Raw genomic sequence first — 18,449 nt, 5'->3', positions numbered from 1 at the left:
CACACACGGATCGTTTATTGGACGATGATGATGATGATGATGATGATGGTCTGTGAGTTACAGTAAGAAACAAAAAACAGCCTGAAGGTGAAAGCAAAAGTTCAGCTGCGGTTGATGCTGTGAGTGTTGTCGTTTCACTTTCTGCACGCGCAGGCACAGACGCCAAGCGTGTGCTTTAAATACATGATAACAGAACTTCTTGTTTGCTGATTTCCTCGCATGAAAACCCCCAAAACATCTCGTCTGTCTCTCCCATCAGGGGAAGTTTCATCAAAACTCTGAGCTAAAAGTGGATCCACATTCCACATGTGTACTTTTTATAAACCTACTGTACTCTAGTGTCTGTTACACCAGGTGTGCGCTGGCTGCGTGAGTTACTGCCGTCAGCCCCGCCTCTTTTTGGTATAACCCATAATAAGGCCGTAAACAATCAGAGCTCCACTTTTACTTACTGTCGACGTAGCAATGAGAGAAAACGACCGAGAGGAGACCAGACAGAAAGCTGGCGCTGGAAGATACCACCCTGAAAAAAGACGCTACTTCATTACTGACTGATGCTTAACCCCTTGGTGCCTGCTGTGGGGAATTTGCGACGTACCCCGTCAGGTTTTGATGCAGCTGAGATGGGGGGATGTTAAGGTGCACTGAGAAATTACACTAAGAATACCAAAGCGCACCAGAAAAAACATGTAGATCTTAGTGTCCTCTAACGTGGCCAGAATAGGCTGTATGTGCCCTCTTGGGGGTCAAAACATACTCTCTAAAGCGCCCTCTTTGACTCATTCCCTGCCATTGACGTCTATAGACGTCAATTCAATTACAACCGTTCACTGCGTCTATAGAAGTAAATGATGTTTTTCAGCAGGGGGAGGTGGGGTCTGGTGGAGCTTGTCAATCAAAATCCTGCTCGTAAACTACTGTGGGTGAGAGTGGTGTGCTCTTTGGATGAGAGCTCAGCATGGATATGAGGAGAAGATGTGAGACGCTGCAAGTCAGAAAAGTTCAGGCAGCTCACGCTCCAACTGAGGATGTGTCGAGGTAATTCAGAGAGAAAGAGCGGCGCCATCGTGAGAAAAGACGTCAGAGATCATGGAGAGAATCAAAGGATGGAGAGCCCCAGATGAACGCAATCAAAAAAAGTATGTTTTGTCTGTTTTTTATTGGATCGAAAACAGGAAGAAAGACATAAAAGAAGAGAGTCCACTCTTCTTAGGTGGTTTGGTGGTTTTATAGTCAGAGAGGGATGGAACGGTTCAGAAAACCCATGGTTTGGTTCTTATCACGGTTTTCGGTTGGGTTAGGTGTGCATCTTTGTTGTTTTAAACACCTTTATTTTTACAAATACCATTAATTATCCACTATTAACGGGCTATTTTTGACCATTTATGTTGTGTATAGCCATGAAAAACCTGAAAGAATGAGGCTGTTTCCCATTTCAAACATCGATAAAGCTGAGTGAGACTTTGCTAGTTTCAACATGCTAACTCCTCAGTAAGGAAAGTCACTATTGGCTGTCCCAGAAGTCACTTTAAGTTATACTCCGGGATGAAACAAGTTGGGTCCTATCACAAGGTTTAGGGCAGAAATTACCCCTACAGCAGTGTTTTTGTGCAGCAGAAGCCCAGAGCGCTCGCACCAAACACCCCCTCCCTGCTCCTCTGCAGGTTTCCTCTGCACTCAGACGGGGCCGTATTTTACTTGACCAAAACACAAATAAACAGACTCCCACCAAAAAATTCTGATATCGGTCTGCATTCACACTTTATTTAGAGAATTTTCAGCACATTTTTTGCTAATTGCACTGTTTTGAAACGTTTTAAGATTTGCTGTATTGTTTTTATTTTCACAAAAGTTCTGTTTGTAAAGTTTTAGTGCGCATTGAGGTAATAAAGAATGTATATGTGTTTATCTTCACAATTTATTTTGTGTTTATTTTATTGTATGTATGTTTGCGTGTTTGCAGCGGAGGGCAGAGGGTGGGGGGTGGCCCGTTTTTGTCTTTCGCCCAGGGCGCCTGCTGAGCTAGGGCCGGCCCTGCACAGACAGCAGAACGCCTCAATGCCACAGGTTCACCCTCTAACTCTGTCTTCTCTGTTCGTCATGTAAATGACACACACGCCTCCCCACAGCTGTTCTGCTGTATCCTTCACCTCACGTTACATATGCATATGATTGGAGCAAAATTTCTGTCTCTTAGCGGTGAAAACAAGCTAGGGGTTTTTTTGCACCTGCCCTCCAAAAAGTCTGTACACACCACTTCATGCAAATCCAATAGCTGCTTCCTTACTGAGGAGTTAGCACCACTTCTCATGCAGTCAGTGTGAAAAACATGAAGCTGTCGAAGTGTAAGAAGCAGAGCATGTTGGGAAACGTGCAGCTTCAAAGCAGATTCTGTCATTACCGCTGTTCGCTGATAAGAAAACTGAAACACCGCGGGCGTTTGTCAGACCCAGTCAGACCTGCCTCTGCCTGCTCTGTCCAGCACGGACGGCGTTATCAGGAGGAGGACGCAGGCCGAGCTGAGAGCATGTGTGGGCCTTTTCTCTGCTCTGAGTTCATACCCACAGGACACGCGCTCCAACATCAGCTCTGACGAGGGGCCCAACCCTCTCCAAGCCTCTCCAAGCCTCCTAAATCACTGCTGCACTCAGGAGTCTGGCTCTCCCCTCGGTGGAAGTGCTCATTGTTTGGAGTCCTCCTCCACACTTTGATGTGCAGGGGTCAAGCGGAGGCTCCCTCCTCGTCCTCGGGGAGCGGCGAGGAGCAGAATATTCAGTGTCAGGAACATCTGGGAGAGCGCCGCTAAGCAGGGCTTACTTGGCAGGCGGTTGGTATTGGCATTGACAGCCTTCCTACCGGGGGCCTTTCATCTCCGTTTGAACATGTGGACTCGGCCCTAACCCTGGGAGGAGTCGGAGGGCTCGCCGCCAGCGGAGAGGCTGAGGCGTGGTCGCTTCGAGGAGGAATCCGGCTCTCCTGCTGTCCTCAGGAGCTCCACCGAGCATTCCTGCTTCCCTCCCTGTCTTTCCATCCTCTCCTCCTCCTCCTCCTCGCCGCTTCAAGACCCCGGTGTTGCATCAGGTCTTAAATGTCAGGGGGGTTCACAAAGCTTGTACAAACCAGCTGCCAGCTTCAGAAACCAGCTCTGGATGAGTCCTTAAAGGGGTCAACGATGCCAAATGAGACTTAACATTCAAATTTGAACACATTTATATTTTTTATTCTGTTAATTCTTTTTATATCCCGCTGAAAAACAGTCTAGACTCTGTAACACAATCACAGCAGGAGCCGCCGTGTGTGTATTAATAGTCGATGTGGTCTGGAGCAGCTCTCAGACGTGAGCAGGATACTGACACACACACTCGCCGGGACCTGATCCAGCCGCAGTGGTTGAAGCCGTATTTCATCATCACCGCTCTGGTCTCTGAGGCTAAAGCACGCTGATGCTGATCTGGTGAAAACAGGTGTGTAAATGTGTGTGTGTCTGCTGAGGTCTGTGTGTGTGGAGAAAGTCACTGAGCCCCGTCAGCTTCTTTATATCGGGGTCATTGTGCCTGGGAGCTGTGTGGCGCCGGAGCAGCAGGTCGGGGAATACCTCAGATTTCACTGTGACGCCCCGACGAGGACCAGACTTCACCCAGGACAGATATTCAGCTTTGTTTGATGGGGATGGAAAGGTGTGTGAAACAGGGTCGAGGTCTCTGGGACGTCACCGTTACGCCTCAAATTCACCAGGTGCTTCTGCAGTCCGACTCCGTTACGTTACAGACTGAAGAGTTCCCGCGCTTCTCCATCTCTGGACAGTTTTGCATCAGTTGAAAAAAGAGGACTCGTGAGGCGATGGCTGCTTCACTCCAACAGTAGCAACAACTCATTCAACTCACCGACCACTTTCCCACGCTGCAATCTCCATAGCAACAGAGGCCCTTGAACTGTACGCTCATCCCCGCCTCTTGTCAAGCCCTGCAAAACGAATCAGTTTTATTGAAAAGATCAAAACATTTTAATTAAAAGCAAACAACAAAAAATAAGCCACTTTAAATCACTTGATCTTATACAACAGTCTGGGTCCTAACCCGCCTGTGGGTCGCTGAAGAAGATGGGGCTGATGGAAAACGTGTTTTGTTCTTGAAGTGTTCTTTTTGTAATCTTTGTATTTGGAGTGGATCATTACTTTGTTTGTCTGGAGATCCTACATGTAACCATGGCTGCATTGTTTACATGTAAACTCAGCTGTTAGCAGCCTGTAGCATATCAATGCTAACTGGTGCTAGGCCGGATGCTTCCCCACAAGGTGAGGAGAAGGAGGTGAGGACGACGTGCTGGTTCTCAGGTGTGAGCTAAGAAGTGACGACATGGACCTGTCCTTCCATCCATGGTTATTGGGAACGTAAGATCTATCTCCAATAAGATGGACGAGCTAGCCGTGCTAACCCAGCAACAGAGGGAATACCAGAGGGCAGAGTAGCATCATGATATTCACATACATGGCTAACAAAGCTAACAGCAAACACCAAGGCCACATGTGAAGAACTTCACCTGCTGTGAGCAGACAGGATCCAGGAGACAGAGACTGAACAGACTGCTGAAGAAGCTCAGTCCTGGACCCTGTGGAGGTGGAGGCTGGCTGACTGGACAATGATGGACAAGCTGTCAGCATCTATTTTCTTATGGAGCTTTTTACACTTTCTATACACTTTCTTACTTTGGTTTTCTTCATTGCTGCTGTGACTTCTGTGACTTCTGTGACTTCTTATTGAAGCTCTTCTCTCTCAGATGGGGTCTGATGGTTATTGGACTGCAGTTGGCTCCAGTATTGGCTCAGTTTGGATCCAGGATCATCCTGTCAAATGGTTTTGGTTCTACCTCTGGACTTTTTTTGTTCAACAACCCTTAGGATCTTTGAAGAAATCTAAAATGGCTGTTTTACAGCGTCCAGCCTCAGCAGAAACTTCCTGCCTTGCTGATGCAGCTCAATAATCCGACCACGCTCAGAGAGAGAAATGTTTTTCAGCCTTTGCCATCAGGAGATCATGACAGAGAGAATACCTGACAGGAAGTCACAGTGAGCCCATGTTTTTGTGGGAGCTGAGTTTAGACCCTGCTGGGTTAGTTTAGTTAGTTAGTTACTCATAATGCAAATCTTTTTCAAGCTTTTGTAGCAAACACAGAAAAACTTTGTGGGGATCTTTCTGTTAGTGATGACCGTTACTAATATTTTCAGATTGAGCGCAGCACCCAGAGTATGTAGAGGAATCAAAGATGTGCTGTGCCTGGACCTTTCCGACCATCCATCCATTAAAGTGTCTCTGCTCTGCTGAACCAGCCTCACCTGGTTCCTGGTCCCAGGTGGCTCCGCTGATCCAGCACGCCTGGTGACTGAGGCATGGCCTCCATCCTTCTTCTCTGCAGATCATCTGTCTGAAGACTTAAAGTTAAACATCAAGCTGAGTGTGCACGTCACCGTGGCAACGGCTTCGTATCAATTGGTTCAATTATCCAAGAGAACAAGCATCAAATGGAGCGTGAAATCTGTAACTTAAACTGGTGTTCGAGAAGCGCGTGGACGGATTCAGGAAGAAGTTTTGAAGAATTTCAGACACAATTTACCAACCTGATGGAGGGCGGATGCAGATTTTGATCACATAAGGCAGCTTTAAGATTTCATACTGATACACATGGGTTAGAAAAACATGCATACTGTCATGAAAATTTAACGCTTATGTGCCAATTTTTTTGGATTTAATTTCGATCTGTTTAATATGAATAAAGAATATATGCATATATAAATGTAGATCTATAGGCTCTTTGATGTGTCATTGCTAAGTTGAACAAGCTAACAGTCATCAGTGATATTTTGTTTTCCTTTATTAAGACTGGGAGGAGATGGAGTTGCATCATCCATAACTTTATACACAGGGAAAAAATGAAATCTTATAAAGTGTTTTTGTCTTATTTTCAGTAGAAAATGTTTTATTAATAATAATAATAATGATAATAACAATAATAATAATAATAAATAGTATGATAAATATATTATATATTTTATTTATAAAAAATATTATTATTATTATTATTATTATTATTATTATTATTATTATTATTATTATTTTAATATTATTTTGATATTATTTTGATATTATTTTGATATTATTTAAATATTATTATTTTAACTATTTTAAATATTTGCATTATTTTTATACATTTTATTTATGTAATTATTCATAGATAGATAGATAGATCAATACTTAATAATTAATTGGACTTAATATGAGCCATATCCACCCGACATGTCCAGAAAAATATCTTATTTCAAATTATTTTTGGACGAAAATGAGGTCTGAATTGTTTGTAACCAAAAAAAAAACCTCCAACTGGAGCAATAATTTTTCTTTTTTATAATATTTCCTTAAACTAGAATAATGTATTAATTTAAGTAACTTTTCTCTTGTTCCATTAGCAGTTTTTTGCTACTTGTATCAAACAATTCAGACCTCATTTTTGTCTTTAAATAACTTGGAATCAAACATTTTTTTCTGGACTGATCAGTTGAATATGGCTCATATTAAGTATAATAGACAACTTATCTTAAAATAAGACAAAAACACTTGATAAGATTTCAGTTTTTGCAGTGAACGCTCAGTGATGTTGGATGTAAACACGTAAACTTAGGTGTCTGCTGAGTTAACGTTTTCTCCAGTTGCAGATTATTCCATTGCACCGTGAGCTCCTTAAGCAACAAATGCTCTTGGTATGGGATTATTTCCTGCATTCTAAGAATGAGGTTGTGAGCTTTCGAGCATTTTTGTTGTAAAGCTTCATGAAGCCCAACACGCTGCGTGGACCAGCAGCCTCCACTTTAAGCAGCTCCTGTAGGAATCTGGTGTTAGCTTACACGCTGCATTGTGGAGTGACACGCGATCCCAACGCCACCACTGGCCCTTCCTCCTTCCTCCACTCCACCAGCTCCTTCTCCTTCATTGTTCCTCCCTCCAAGTAGGTCAGACCATCGCGCACCGTACGTGCATGTGACCCGAGCGCCTCGCCATCCAGGATTCCAGACACGTTTCCCATTCTTCCCGAAACAACTGCCGGGTTAATGAACACACAGCACGGCACATAATGTCTCACCAAGCATTATGGGTATCCAGCACAGCTGCTGGAAGGCTTTCATGCAGGGCGGGCTAATGTTAATCATTTCCCACAGTGCTGTTAAAGCGGCAAATGGAGGCGCGCCAAGGACTCACCTCATTGGACTGGCGCTAAATGAAGCGGGAGGTGGAGAGGGGGTTGATTGGCTACCTGCATTTTTCAGACAACACAACACAACACAATACGGCATCAAGCTGTGACCAAACTTTGATCAAACACTTCACACAAGTTTTTCTGTAACTTTTTAAAAACTATAAATACCAAAATTTCAAAAATTTTGTTGAGCAGAATTCATTTTTCACAGCTAGGTTTGCTGAATGTAGCTACCGTTAGCACAGCCAATACCAACACACTGGGCCAACAGATTGGTTCAATGCTAGGTTAGCCAAACACTGCTAACACACAAATTTAGCTTCAAATACCAGATCAAAAGTCACCAAACCATCCTGCGTTATGACATTCCAGTAGTCATCAGTGCTTGATTACATCCAGGTTGTAGAGCACCAAAGCTACACAGCAAGCTAGTGGCTAAGCTGAACAAAACAAGGAGTAAGCCTTTACTCATGAACAATAATTCATCTACTGAGCAAGGATATGAGGTATAGTTGCCTGCTGTAAGTAGCTTATGTTTGAATGTGATGCTAACAGCTAAGTGTTAGCAAGTCATAAGCTACACAACATCATAATACATCTATACAGTAATGGTACAGCTAACAAGTCTGTGGCTAACATGTCCAGTGCTAGAAAGAAAGTAAAGACCCAAACCTATTGGATTCTAGTGTCAGATATAGGCTAAATTGATGCTAGCAGACAGATAGGCTAACATTATAAGGTGTCCTGTAAAGTATAAACATTAATCAGTAAATTTGAAGTAAAAATGAATGCGTAAACAGAAAACTTTTCTTACCTCCTCTTGCTGAGTTGCAACCTGAGAGAAGTGCAGCAGTGACATCATCAAGCATGGATTCCTTAAAGTGACAGTACAGGTGTAAACACATCAGTCTCAGTGGACAATAAAACAAAGTGGAAATATCATAAAATGAATGTTTTTCAATATAAGTCACATTTTTACCAGGATCCGGTGACATTTCTTCATTAACAGGTTAACCTGGTTACACCTGGTTACACCTGGTTACACCTGGTTACACCTGTTAGCTTTAAACACTCTGTGCTCAATGTATATGAGTCATGTCTCATGTTAACATCAGCCTTTGTCTTTCATGTTTGTCATATCTGGGTTGATTTTGTAGTCACTTCTCTCCTCTTGTTTCAGGTCACTTCACTTCCTGTCCTGGTGTTTTCCCACCATTTTGATTGTCATCCATACTCCCCATTGTTCCTCCAATGTCCCAAAACCTCCTGTATAAAAGTTTGTGTCTTCATTAGGGTCCTCACCTATCAACAAAAAAGCCAATATAATACCAGACTTGACTCCAACATCCCATAGTCTGCTCTTTAGCGCCACCTAGGCACATTGAACAGCTCTAGTGGGCACTAGGAATGTCGTACAAGGATCAAACCAATGTCAAAATGTTCACCTCATTGAGACGCACAATTCATGTGTTGACATCCTTGACTCATCTCAAACAGGAAGTCAGCAATTTGCCTTTCAAAATAAAATTTGGCCATATATTTGGGCCTTAAACAAAATTTAACTGATCTGAAGCCATAATTGTTATTGGCTTGAAATTCGCTCAGATGACTCAGTGGGCCATGCTTTACAAAAGTTGTTCAGGAATTTTTTGCTTTAGAAACGGTTTTTGGTTGACGAGCCCTCAAAGTCGGCAAACCCCAAAGAAGCCCTCTCAGCTCCTCCCATTAGAATGAATGGGAGAGCATGATCCAGCTCCACGCAAGCTGTGACATTTGGATCTCACAACAAAAAAAGTAAACGTGGTACAGCTTCAAAAATGATACAGATGGATTTCTGACAAAATTTACTACAAAATGTCTTATTTTTGGATAGATTTGGTCAAAATTGTTGTATCTATGAGGAGTTGTTTCTAACCTTCTGTCATTTTTACCCCTGAGAGGGCAGCAGTTGGTGATGTCACACACTGATTGGGAGTTCCGTGCAGCTGGCAGCAGTTGGTGATGATGTCACACTGACTAGGAGTTCCGTGCAGCTGGTCATGTGACTCACTGAAGGCGGGAAAATGCTTTAAATGCTACTTTTCCTGACTCCAGCTGAAATTCATGACTCTGTATCATGATTTTCCCCCGATCCGCTGAAGACTTTGCCGCCTTTTTAAAAACTCTTTATTTGACCGTCTAGAGAAGTTAGTATGTAGCAACATTAGCCAAAAACAGGAACTTTTTTCATACATTTGACACAAAAAGGAGAAAAACAACAGACTTTGGTATAAAATACTTTAATAAATAAAAGGATTGTTCTAAGAACAAAAAAATCCACTAACAAACCAAGACTTTTACCAAGTTTTATACAAAATAATTACAATGTTCTGCACATTCAGCCCTTCCTGTGGGGCTAACACAGCGTAACATTTTCTGACAGAGTATGAATTTGGGTTTAACATGATTTGCATCAGTAATTTGACTAAACATAAAATATTGAAAACATCATTTTCATCCACAAATAGCGACAAGGTCTGACTGATTTTCCTCACTACCGCTGTGGAGGTAATGGTAAACTCTTTTCTCGTGTGTTCTTAGTGCAGAAACAGACTCTTAACAAACACTGGACAACAACTACAACAGGCAACATCAACAACAACAACACAACTTGTTCCCTTCATTAGACCAGGATAAAAACACGAGGAGATGAGGGGAGGAGCTGAAACGAAGAGGCGTGACGAGATCTCCAAACACACAGCACAAAGTTATTTTTAGCAGGATGGGGGTTCAGTGTCTCCCCCTGACCCCGCTCCTCATCAGCACAGGAGCCATTTGGAGTCCCTAAAGCAGAGCTCTGATCATATAAAGGTCAAAAAATGGTGAAACAAATGTTGCTGACTCTTTTCCTGTGGTTAAAGACTGAGTGAGGATGAAATGATGAAAAAAGTTATCAAAAAGTGCTGTGAAAACAAACACACTGCTCAGGTTTCTCTAACTGGGAACGTGAAAAGGGAACTGGGGTTCAGGCTTGTCAAACTTTTGGAAGAAATGCTTAAAGCCTTTTCTTTAAGATTCTTAAATAAAAAATAAACATCCTGGTTCGATGCTCAGCCATGAGAGGATACTAACAAACCACCTGCTGAGTTACAAAAAATATTGAATGTGGGGAAAAAACAGAAAAGACCATCACACACTAACGTCTGAGGTGTTTCTGAAGAGCTGGCTCACACGACTGAAGAGTGTCAGCGGAGAAACTCCAAAGCTACGTCATCTTACAACAAAAAAGGAGCTAAAGAGAGGAGTAATCTTCCTGGATTAAACTCAAATTTAAAGAGAAGATAAAGTCATAAATCTGAGATTTTGGCGAATTAGTCAGATTTCAAGACACACGTCATTTCATTTCACTTCGGGGACTTTTTTTGCACATTAAGCACAGTTTGTTGTTACTCTGCTGGAAGTCTTTGGTGTTTCTCACAGATCCAACGCCTGAGAAAAAAAAGCTCCTGATGTGAATTAAAATATTATAAAATCACATGAATGAAGGTGTGTCTGGAAACTTGTGAAATTCAACCTGATCTCACGAATTTACAACGCTGTATTTTCACAAATTTTTACCTTTTTTTCCCTAATAATTGAAAACATTTTAATATGACACATTTCAGATTTCAACACTTACTTGTGACTTTGTTATCCCTTCAATTTACGACCTTTTCTTCCTGATTTATGAATTTATAATCCCACAATTTTCAGATTTTCACACTTGCTTGTGACATTGTAATCTAAAAAAATTTCTATTTCCACTAATTTTTTAGTTTATCTCACAAATTTTCAACCTTTTCCCAAAAATGTAGGACTTTATCTAAAAAAAATATTTTTCACTGATTTGTGACTTTATCCCAAAAATTACAGTCTTTTTTCTCCCTGATTTATAAGATGATGTAATCTAAAAACTTTTTGACTTTTCACCCAGTACTTTGTGATTTAGTTTTCTTAAAAAAAAAATCGTACTTTTTTCTTCATAAGTGTCCAATATTTTTCTTACAAATACAAATATCTTAAATCAATAATTTGTAACTTTCTCATCTTACAAAATCAAAAATTTCAGACAAATTTCTGAATTTTCCCTTGTTTTATGATTTTTGTCTTAAAATTTTTTAACTTTTTACCAAGAACTTTGTAACGTAGTTTTCTCCCCAAATTCCCAACTTTTTCCCTTATAAACTTTTGTCCTTTTTTGCTTACAAATATCAATTTTCTTTCTCAATTATTTGTAACATTATCATCTTACAAAATTGCAAGTTTTCATAAAATTTCTGACTTTTCTTCTTTAGTAGTTTCAGACTTTATATTCTGACAAATTTTAGATTTTCACACTCACTTGTGACATTATTACCTAAAAGGTTTTCTTTTTCTACTAGTTTCAGACTTTGTTATCCCACAAATTTAAAACCTTTTCCCAATTAACAACTTAATCTTAAAAAAAAAAAAAAACATCATTTCCCACTGATTTGTGACTTTTTCCCATAAATTTACAGCCTATTGTTCCTATTTATGACTATTTACTCTACTAAAATTCAAACTTTTTACCCATTTCTTTGCAACGTAGTTTTCCCAGAAATTCCCAACTTTTTCCTCACAAACATTTGACTTTTTTTTCTTACAAATATCAACTTTTTTCCTCCATTTCTGCCTTTAATCCCAGAAGATTACTCTTCTCTGGCGCTTGTTTCTTTTCTTTTCCAACAAAATGCTGAACTCAAACTAAAAAAGTTTTAGGATCCATCAGACTTGGATTAATAGGACTTCAACCTTCAGACACAAACATTTACACATGTTGCAGAACGTTGAATCTTGCAGGTTGTATTTGTGGATTCTAAATTTCCCCAAACATCCAGATTCACAGATTCAAAAGACTGACGGCGAGGAGGAGGAGGAGCTTCCTAACGGGTGAAAATGAGAGCCAGGCCTGACGAACATCTCTCCAAACTCTGTATTTGTTTTCTGAACAGCTTGAACAAATAACCACAACACGTAAAGACAAACAATCATGATCTGTTTTCTTTCCAAACCATCGCTCATGATTCAGCGGGACCTCAGAAACAGCCCAAAACAAAAATCAGTATAAAACCTGTCAGAGTGTCAACAGACACGAATCAACGGAATGACATCAATAAGAAAACAACAAGCACAAAAACAGTCTTTAGAATAACTATGATACAAAGCATCACTTAAGTTACTAAATTCAAATATAAACAGCCTTTTTTTCATATTTACATATGTACAAAGAAAATAACCTTTACGGGGCATGAAGAGCTGTTACCAGGACATCTTTCCCTTTATATGATTTTAATCTGCATAAGCTCTTCAGGAAGAGAAAAAAGGAGATAAAACAAGAGCTGAAGGCACTTTTCTACCAAACCAAATACTGAAACCGTCACTGAGACTCACAGGAAGTGATCGAGTCTTTAAACGCAGAATGGAAAAGATGTTTGTGAATGTAAACAAACTAAAAACTCATGCCAGGAAACAAAAGTGGATCTCTGTGCCGACCAAAGACTTTAAGGTGTATAAAATATTTTTTTGTCATTTTTGTTCTTGATAGAAAAAAAAAAAAGACTGGACAGTGTAGAAAAGGCCCGCAGATTCGGGGCTAAGGCAGACAGGAACTGAATGCACCGAACAGAAATCAAGGTGTTAACAGCTGCCAGCCAATGACGGAAACGCTTGGTGTTAGTTCTGATGAAACGTCTGTAAACTGAGAAGAAAAACGAAGAAACCGTGGATGAAACTGAAATCCAGAAGCTGTGATGTTCATCGAGCCTTTTTTTTTTTTGGTTGTTTTTGATGTTTTTTGGTAAAAGAAGCCTCCGCGTCGCAGACGAAAACAAGTTAAATAAGGTTTTAAAAACAAAAATAGAAAATTAAAGCATCTGTTATCTTCACTTTTGGTGCTTTTAAGAGTTGAAAGTCAGTGGCGTTGAAGACATCGCAGTTTTTCCGTTCATACGTATTGGTCTTTAACGTCCTCGCTGAGCTTGGCGGCGTTCAGGTTTTTACACCGGTTGTCTTTGGGGCTGTACGCCGTCCGGTGCGGCGCCTTCACTGGACCGCTGCGCGACGTGCAGATCACCCCTCCCTTACCCATCATCCCTCTGTCCTGCACCGCCCCCGCTATGGAGCACTTCTGCGGCGGGCACTTCTCCCCCATGCCGAGCGCCCTCTCCTCGTCTTCCTCCTGCTCCCCCTCCTGCTCCCCTTCCTCCTCGCCCTCGGCCCCGTCGCACGTCCTGTCGGAGGGGCCCATCAGTTTCTTGCATTCGTACTGAATGTCTTTGTCGCGGTTGTCCTTGAGGGCATTGCTCCGCAGCGGCTCCAGCTGGTTGTTGACGGTAGTGTCCTCGGAGCGGGTGGCTCTCTCACGCTCTTTCTTCCTCTTGCGGGTCCACCAGACGCAGATGACGATGCAGAAGATCCAGAGGATGCTGAAGACCACACAGAGCACAGGGACCAGGTATCCTGCAGGAAGACGAGGATGTTAAAGGGACATTCCGCTGAATTTTACTCAAACAAAACCAAACTTTATTCCTCTGACGATAGACTGACTCAAAGTTTTATTCTTTTAAAACTAGAGACTGAAAATGAGACAAATCTACAGTTTCATTTAGCAGACGCTTTTGTCCAAAGGGATGTACAACACAAGCCAAATAACTTAAAGCATAACTTGTATGATATTTAACTCGAGACATCTTTAAACATTTTTTTAAGGTTTTGCAATTTTTTTTAATTTCAAGAATTTTATAAATCCAATTTTTTGCCAATTTTTGCAATTATTTATTCAAATTTTTGAAATTTCTAATTTTTGCAAATTTTCAAAAAATATAATTGCAATTTTTTTTTTTAGAAACAGCACAGATTTTTGCACATCCACTTCTCGGGCAGGTGAAGACAAAGAGTCCAAATTTAACAAAAGAAAACAAACAAAAAAAATGAATGGAGATGATCTATCACCATGGAAACCGCACAGCATAGGACTGGCGTGGTTATGGTTAGGGCTTAACATTTCAACATTCAGCATTTGTTGTTCTTTGATCAGATCAAAACCTTTTTTTTTTTTTTATTCAAAACAACTTTCTACTGGATACGACACGTGGAGTTTAGGTATTTATCAGCACAGTTATGTGGCCCTACATGACATCAAGCCAACATTGTAGTAGCCGGCTATATGTAGCGCTATCGGCAGCCTGGTGCTACAACATATCTGTAGGCTAACGTAACAACAAGCTAACTTTGTCAGTTTGTAGCGTAGTTTAGCAGCTGCTATATTTCTCTCTCCTCACAGCCCGGTGCTCTGAGACGTGTCTGTAACGTGTAACGTTAGTGAATCCTGGTTCTGTCCGACCAGAGCTCATCTACCAACTCCAACCTCACCAATCAGAGCTAACGTAACCTGGCTCTTCATTTTATTGATAGACTCTCAAGTTTGAACAGACCACTGCAGAATAACTGCTGACTGTGGGTTGGAGTCAACATTAGCACAAACACATTAACCTGGGTTTTAGCCTTTAGCTCGTGCTCTATCCCTCTCCTGTTGACTATCATTGACACAAGGAATTGGAAGAAAAGCCCATGCTTTAGCCTTTGGCCCCTTTTTTAGCCTTTAGCTTGTTGCTTAGCTTTTAGCTCCTGTTTTAGCCTTCACTTTGTGTTTTAGCCTTAAGCTTGTTTTTAGCCTTAAGCCAGTAATTTAGCATGTGTTTTAGCCCTTAGGTCATGTTTTAGCCTTTAACTTGTTGCTTAGAATTTAGCACATGTTTTAGCCTTTAAGCTTGTTGTTTAGCGTTAAGCTTGTTGTTTAGCCTCTAGCTCCTGTTTTAGCCTTTACTTTCTGTTTTAGCATTTTGCTTGTTTTTAGCTTTAAGCCAGTAATTTAGCATGTGTTTTAGCCCTTAGCTCATGTTTTAGCCTTTAGCCAGTGCTTTAGCCTTTAGCTTGCTGTTTAGCTTTTAGCTCATATTTTAGCCTTTTACTCATGTTTTAGCCTTTAGCTTGTTGTTTAGCTTTTATCTCCTGTTTTAGCATTCAACCTGTGTTTTAGCCTTTAGCTCGTGCTCTATCTCTCTCCTGTTTATCTTTCTTCTGCTCTTCTGTCCTTTTTCTGTCTGACAGTTAGGCTCCAGTGTCCACCATCACTACAAAATTAATCACAGAAGTAGTTTTCAGCAGAGAAAAACACAGATCTCTGTGTTGTAGCTCTTATCACTTCGTTGTTATGGTCGATAACCAACATTTACTGATATCAATATTGGTAAAAGATAAAAAAAAGTGCATTTTGTCTGTTTTTTTGGATCAAAAACAGGAAGAGAGACATAAAAGAAGAGAGTCCACTCTTCTTAGGTTTTGGTGTTTACATAGTCAAAGAAAACAAGATTATTTGGGTCTTGAAAGATCATTCAAGATGCTCTGAAGTAAATATTGGCCGATACTGATATGCTAAAAAAAATATTGACCAACATCAGCTGATACCGATATTTCCTGCATCCCTACTGCGGATCGTTAGAGTTCAGTAATTCATTCATCATTTGGAAACAACAGAGGAGAAGAGTCTGGCTAGTGATTTGGAGCCGTGCTGGGCTGGGAGCACCAGGCGTCTTTCACAAGCAGAGCGATCCACCTTTAAATCATAGACTAGGAGCATGTGACTCACCAACAGGCGGCGACTCCACCTGCGTCTCCACTTTGACCTCCACCACAGCCAGCATCACGGTGCTGTTGTGGCGTTTGGAAAGGGCGCCGATGATGGTGCTCGCTGCCTTCTGGATCTGTCCTCGGTCGCTGTCCTTGGACCGCCCGTCCTGCTCGAAGGACTAAAGAACAGAGAAGAAGAGAAGAGGGGTGAGTTTGATCTGCTTTTACACTAAACGCTGGTCTGAATCTGAAACCTGGAGGGACCTGAAGCTGCAGAGAAAGAAAAGAAGTTCACATCGGCCAAATGGTCGAAGCGGCTCGAGGCGATTCAGGACAGAAAAAACATTCATCCGTCAGAATAAAAGAGATTCTCATCCCAACATCTGGCAGGCTGCAGACCCTCCTGCTGGGCCCACAGAGGGTGGAGTTAATTGCCTAATAAGGTGCTGAGGGTGAGAGCATTGAGGTGAGAGGAGGGGTGAGGAGGTGGGGGGGGATTAGCTGTGTGCTGTGCAGTTCAATTAGGACAAACAATAGAGAACAGGCCAGCTGTGCTCCCTGCCCGGCCCGGGACAAACACTCCTCTTTTCTTCCCCCAAAGAAATCAGCAGCTCATTCACACACCTCTGACCCCGCCCCCGAGGTGATTGACAGGCGGACCTCTGCAGTCCATAGACCTGTAACCATGGCGCCAAGCAGCTTTTTGATTACAGGAGAGGGATGAAGCTTTGGAGAAGTTTGAGTCAGTGACTATTTTCTTTAAAGCAAATCTGTGTCTATTTATTTTATCACGCACCTGTTAGCCTTAACATAGCGGACAAAGCTACAACTGGTTTGTTTGTTTTTGGCCTGATTTTGATCAAACCGACCAAATGAAACCAGATAAGATGGATCGATCATTCTTAGTCACTGTTTTTTACTCTAACATTTCAAACATTTACATTGTAAAAAAATACAAAATGATTTTCACTTATTTTTAAAATGCACTTTATATCAATGACCATGTTTTTGTACGTTCAACACATGTTTATAAACATCTGAAACACTAAGAAATTTGATTGCACTATTTTAAATTATTTGTTTTGATGATGTTAAATTTTATTTAATATTTAATTGAATTATATAATAATTATATATATATATATATATATATATATATATATATATATATATATATATATATATATATATATATATATATATATATAATTATATAATTTTTTCCTGATTTTTTTTTTTACAGATACCAAATCAACTTTATTTTAATAAAACAATTATCAACAGCCTCAAAATAAATTTTTTGTGCTTCTAAAGGATGTTTTGCAACTTTTTTACATTTACAACTTCGACTGATATAGGTATAAAATTTCTGTATTTTCAAATATAAAAAAAAAAACATAAATGATTTTCATTTTTTAGGTTTATTGCACTTTTAAGGAAGTTACTGTTAAATTTAAGAGATAAGTCAACACATATAAGGGTTATATTGATATAAAATAAATTAAACTTGGGGTAGGAGGCAGCAAATGCTGAATGTTGAAATGCTGAGCCCTAACCGTAACCACGCCAGTCCTGCGCTGTGCGGTTTCCATGGTAATAGACCATCTCCATTTATTATTTTTTTTGTTTGTTTGTTTTCATTTGTTTAATTTGGACTCTTTTGTTTTCACCTGCCCAAAAAATAGATGTGCAAAGATCTGTGCTGTTCCTAAAAAAATTGCAAATAAAATTTTATTTTTGAAAAATTGCAAAAAAATGAAATTTAAAAAATATAAAAATATAAAAAAATAATTGCCAAAATTTGCAAAAATGTCTCCAAAAATTGGCAAAACTTTTAAAAATTCTTGAATTAAAAAAAAGTTCAAAAAACTTCAACATTTTTTAAAGATGTCTCAAATTGAATATCATACTGATTGTATCGCTCAGTTCATCACTTTTTGTTGTTTGCTAATGTCTCGCCAAATATCAAGCCCATATATTAAGATAGCATATTGGCAGTTTAATTAATCCACCCACAGAATTAGAATCTGTATTTTCTTCCAGATTTGCAAAATATTTTTTTTAATTTCAATAATATATTTTCAATATTTATTGAAAAGTACTTTTTTTGGCTCCAGAGTCGCAGGTTGAAGACCCTTGGTGTAGAGCAGGGGTGGCCAACCAGCCAGAGACCAAGAGCCACAAAAATTACTGTGGTACTACAAAGAGCCACATCACACACGTGGTCTTACAAAAAAAATCTCCTCTCACACAATAACAAAATGACATAAAATGAAAATCAATACATTTCTATCTATCTATCTATCTATCTATCTATCTATCTATCTATCTATCTATCTATCTATCTATCTATCTATCTATCTATCTAGATAGATAGCTATGAGCACATATAGAGAAGAGAAACCGAAACTTAAGTATAAATCTCATCACCCAAGTATTGATCAATACTGATCCCAACGTAGGCATCAATATATCAATATTTTAGATTGATCAGCGCACCACAACTCATAGCAATATATATGTTTTTAAGGAATGGA

The 18,449-nt window shown here is 40.1% G+C and overlaps 1 protein-coding gene across 2 annotated transcripts in view; it reads right to left on the bottom strand.

Moving 5' to 3' along the window:
- Positions 1-9,567: 9,567 nt before the first annotated feature.
- The window catches only part of LOC141806456 (protein jagged-2-like), an 84,635-nt gene continuing 75,753 nt past the window's right edge, over positions 9,568-18,449 (bottom strand). For both annotated transcript variants that reach the window (XM_074692005.1, XM_074692006.1), the window contains 2 exons: positions 15,932-16,091; positions 9,568-13,743 (listed from right to left, as the gene is read on the bottom strand). In XM_074692005.1, coding sequence (XP_074548106.1) covers positions 13,229-13,743; positions 15,932-16,091 — 675 coding nt within the window. In that variant the 3' untranslated portion in view covers positions 9,568-13,228. The remainder of the gene's footprint in view (positions 13,744-15,931; positions 16,092-18,449) is intronic.

This window comes from Halichoeres trimaculatus, unplaced genomic scaffold (assembly GCF_033239565.1).
Source record: "Halichoeres trimaculatus isolate MK-OKI-2021-1 unplaced genomic scaffold, fHalTri1.1 fHalTri1_scaffold_17, whole genome shotgun sequence".
In the NCBI taxonomy this organism is placed as follows: domain Eukaryota; kingdom Metazoa; phylum Chordata; class Actinopteri; order Labriformes; family Labridae; genus Halichoeres; species Halichoeres trimaculatus.
This window is presented reverse-complemented; position numbering and strand designations above follow the sequence as displayed.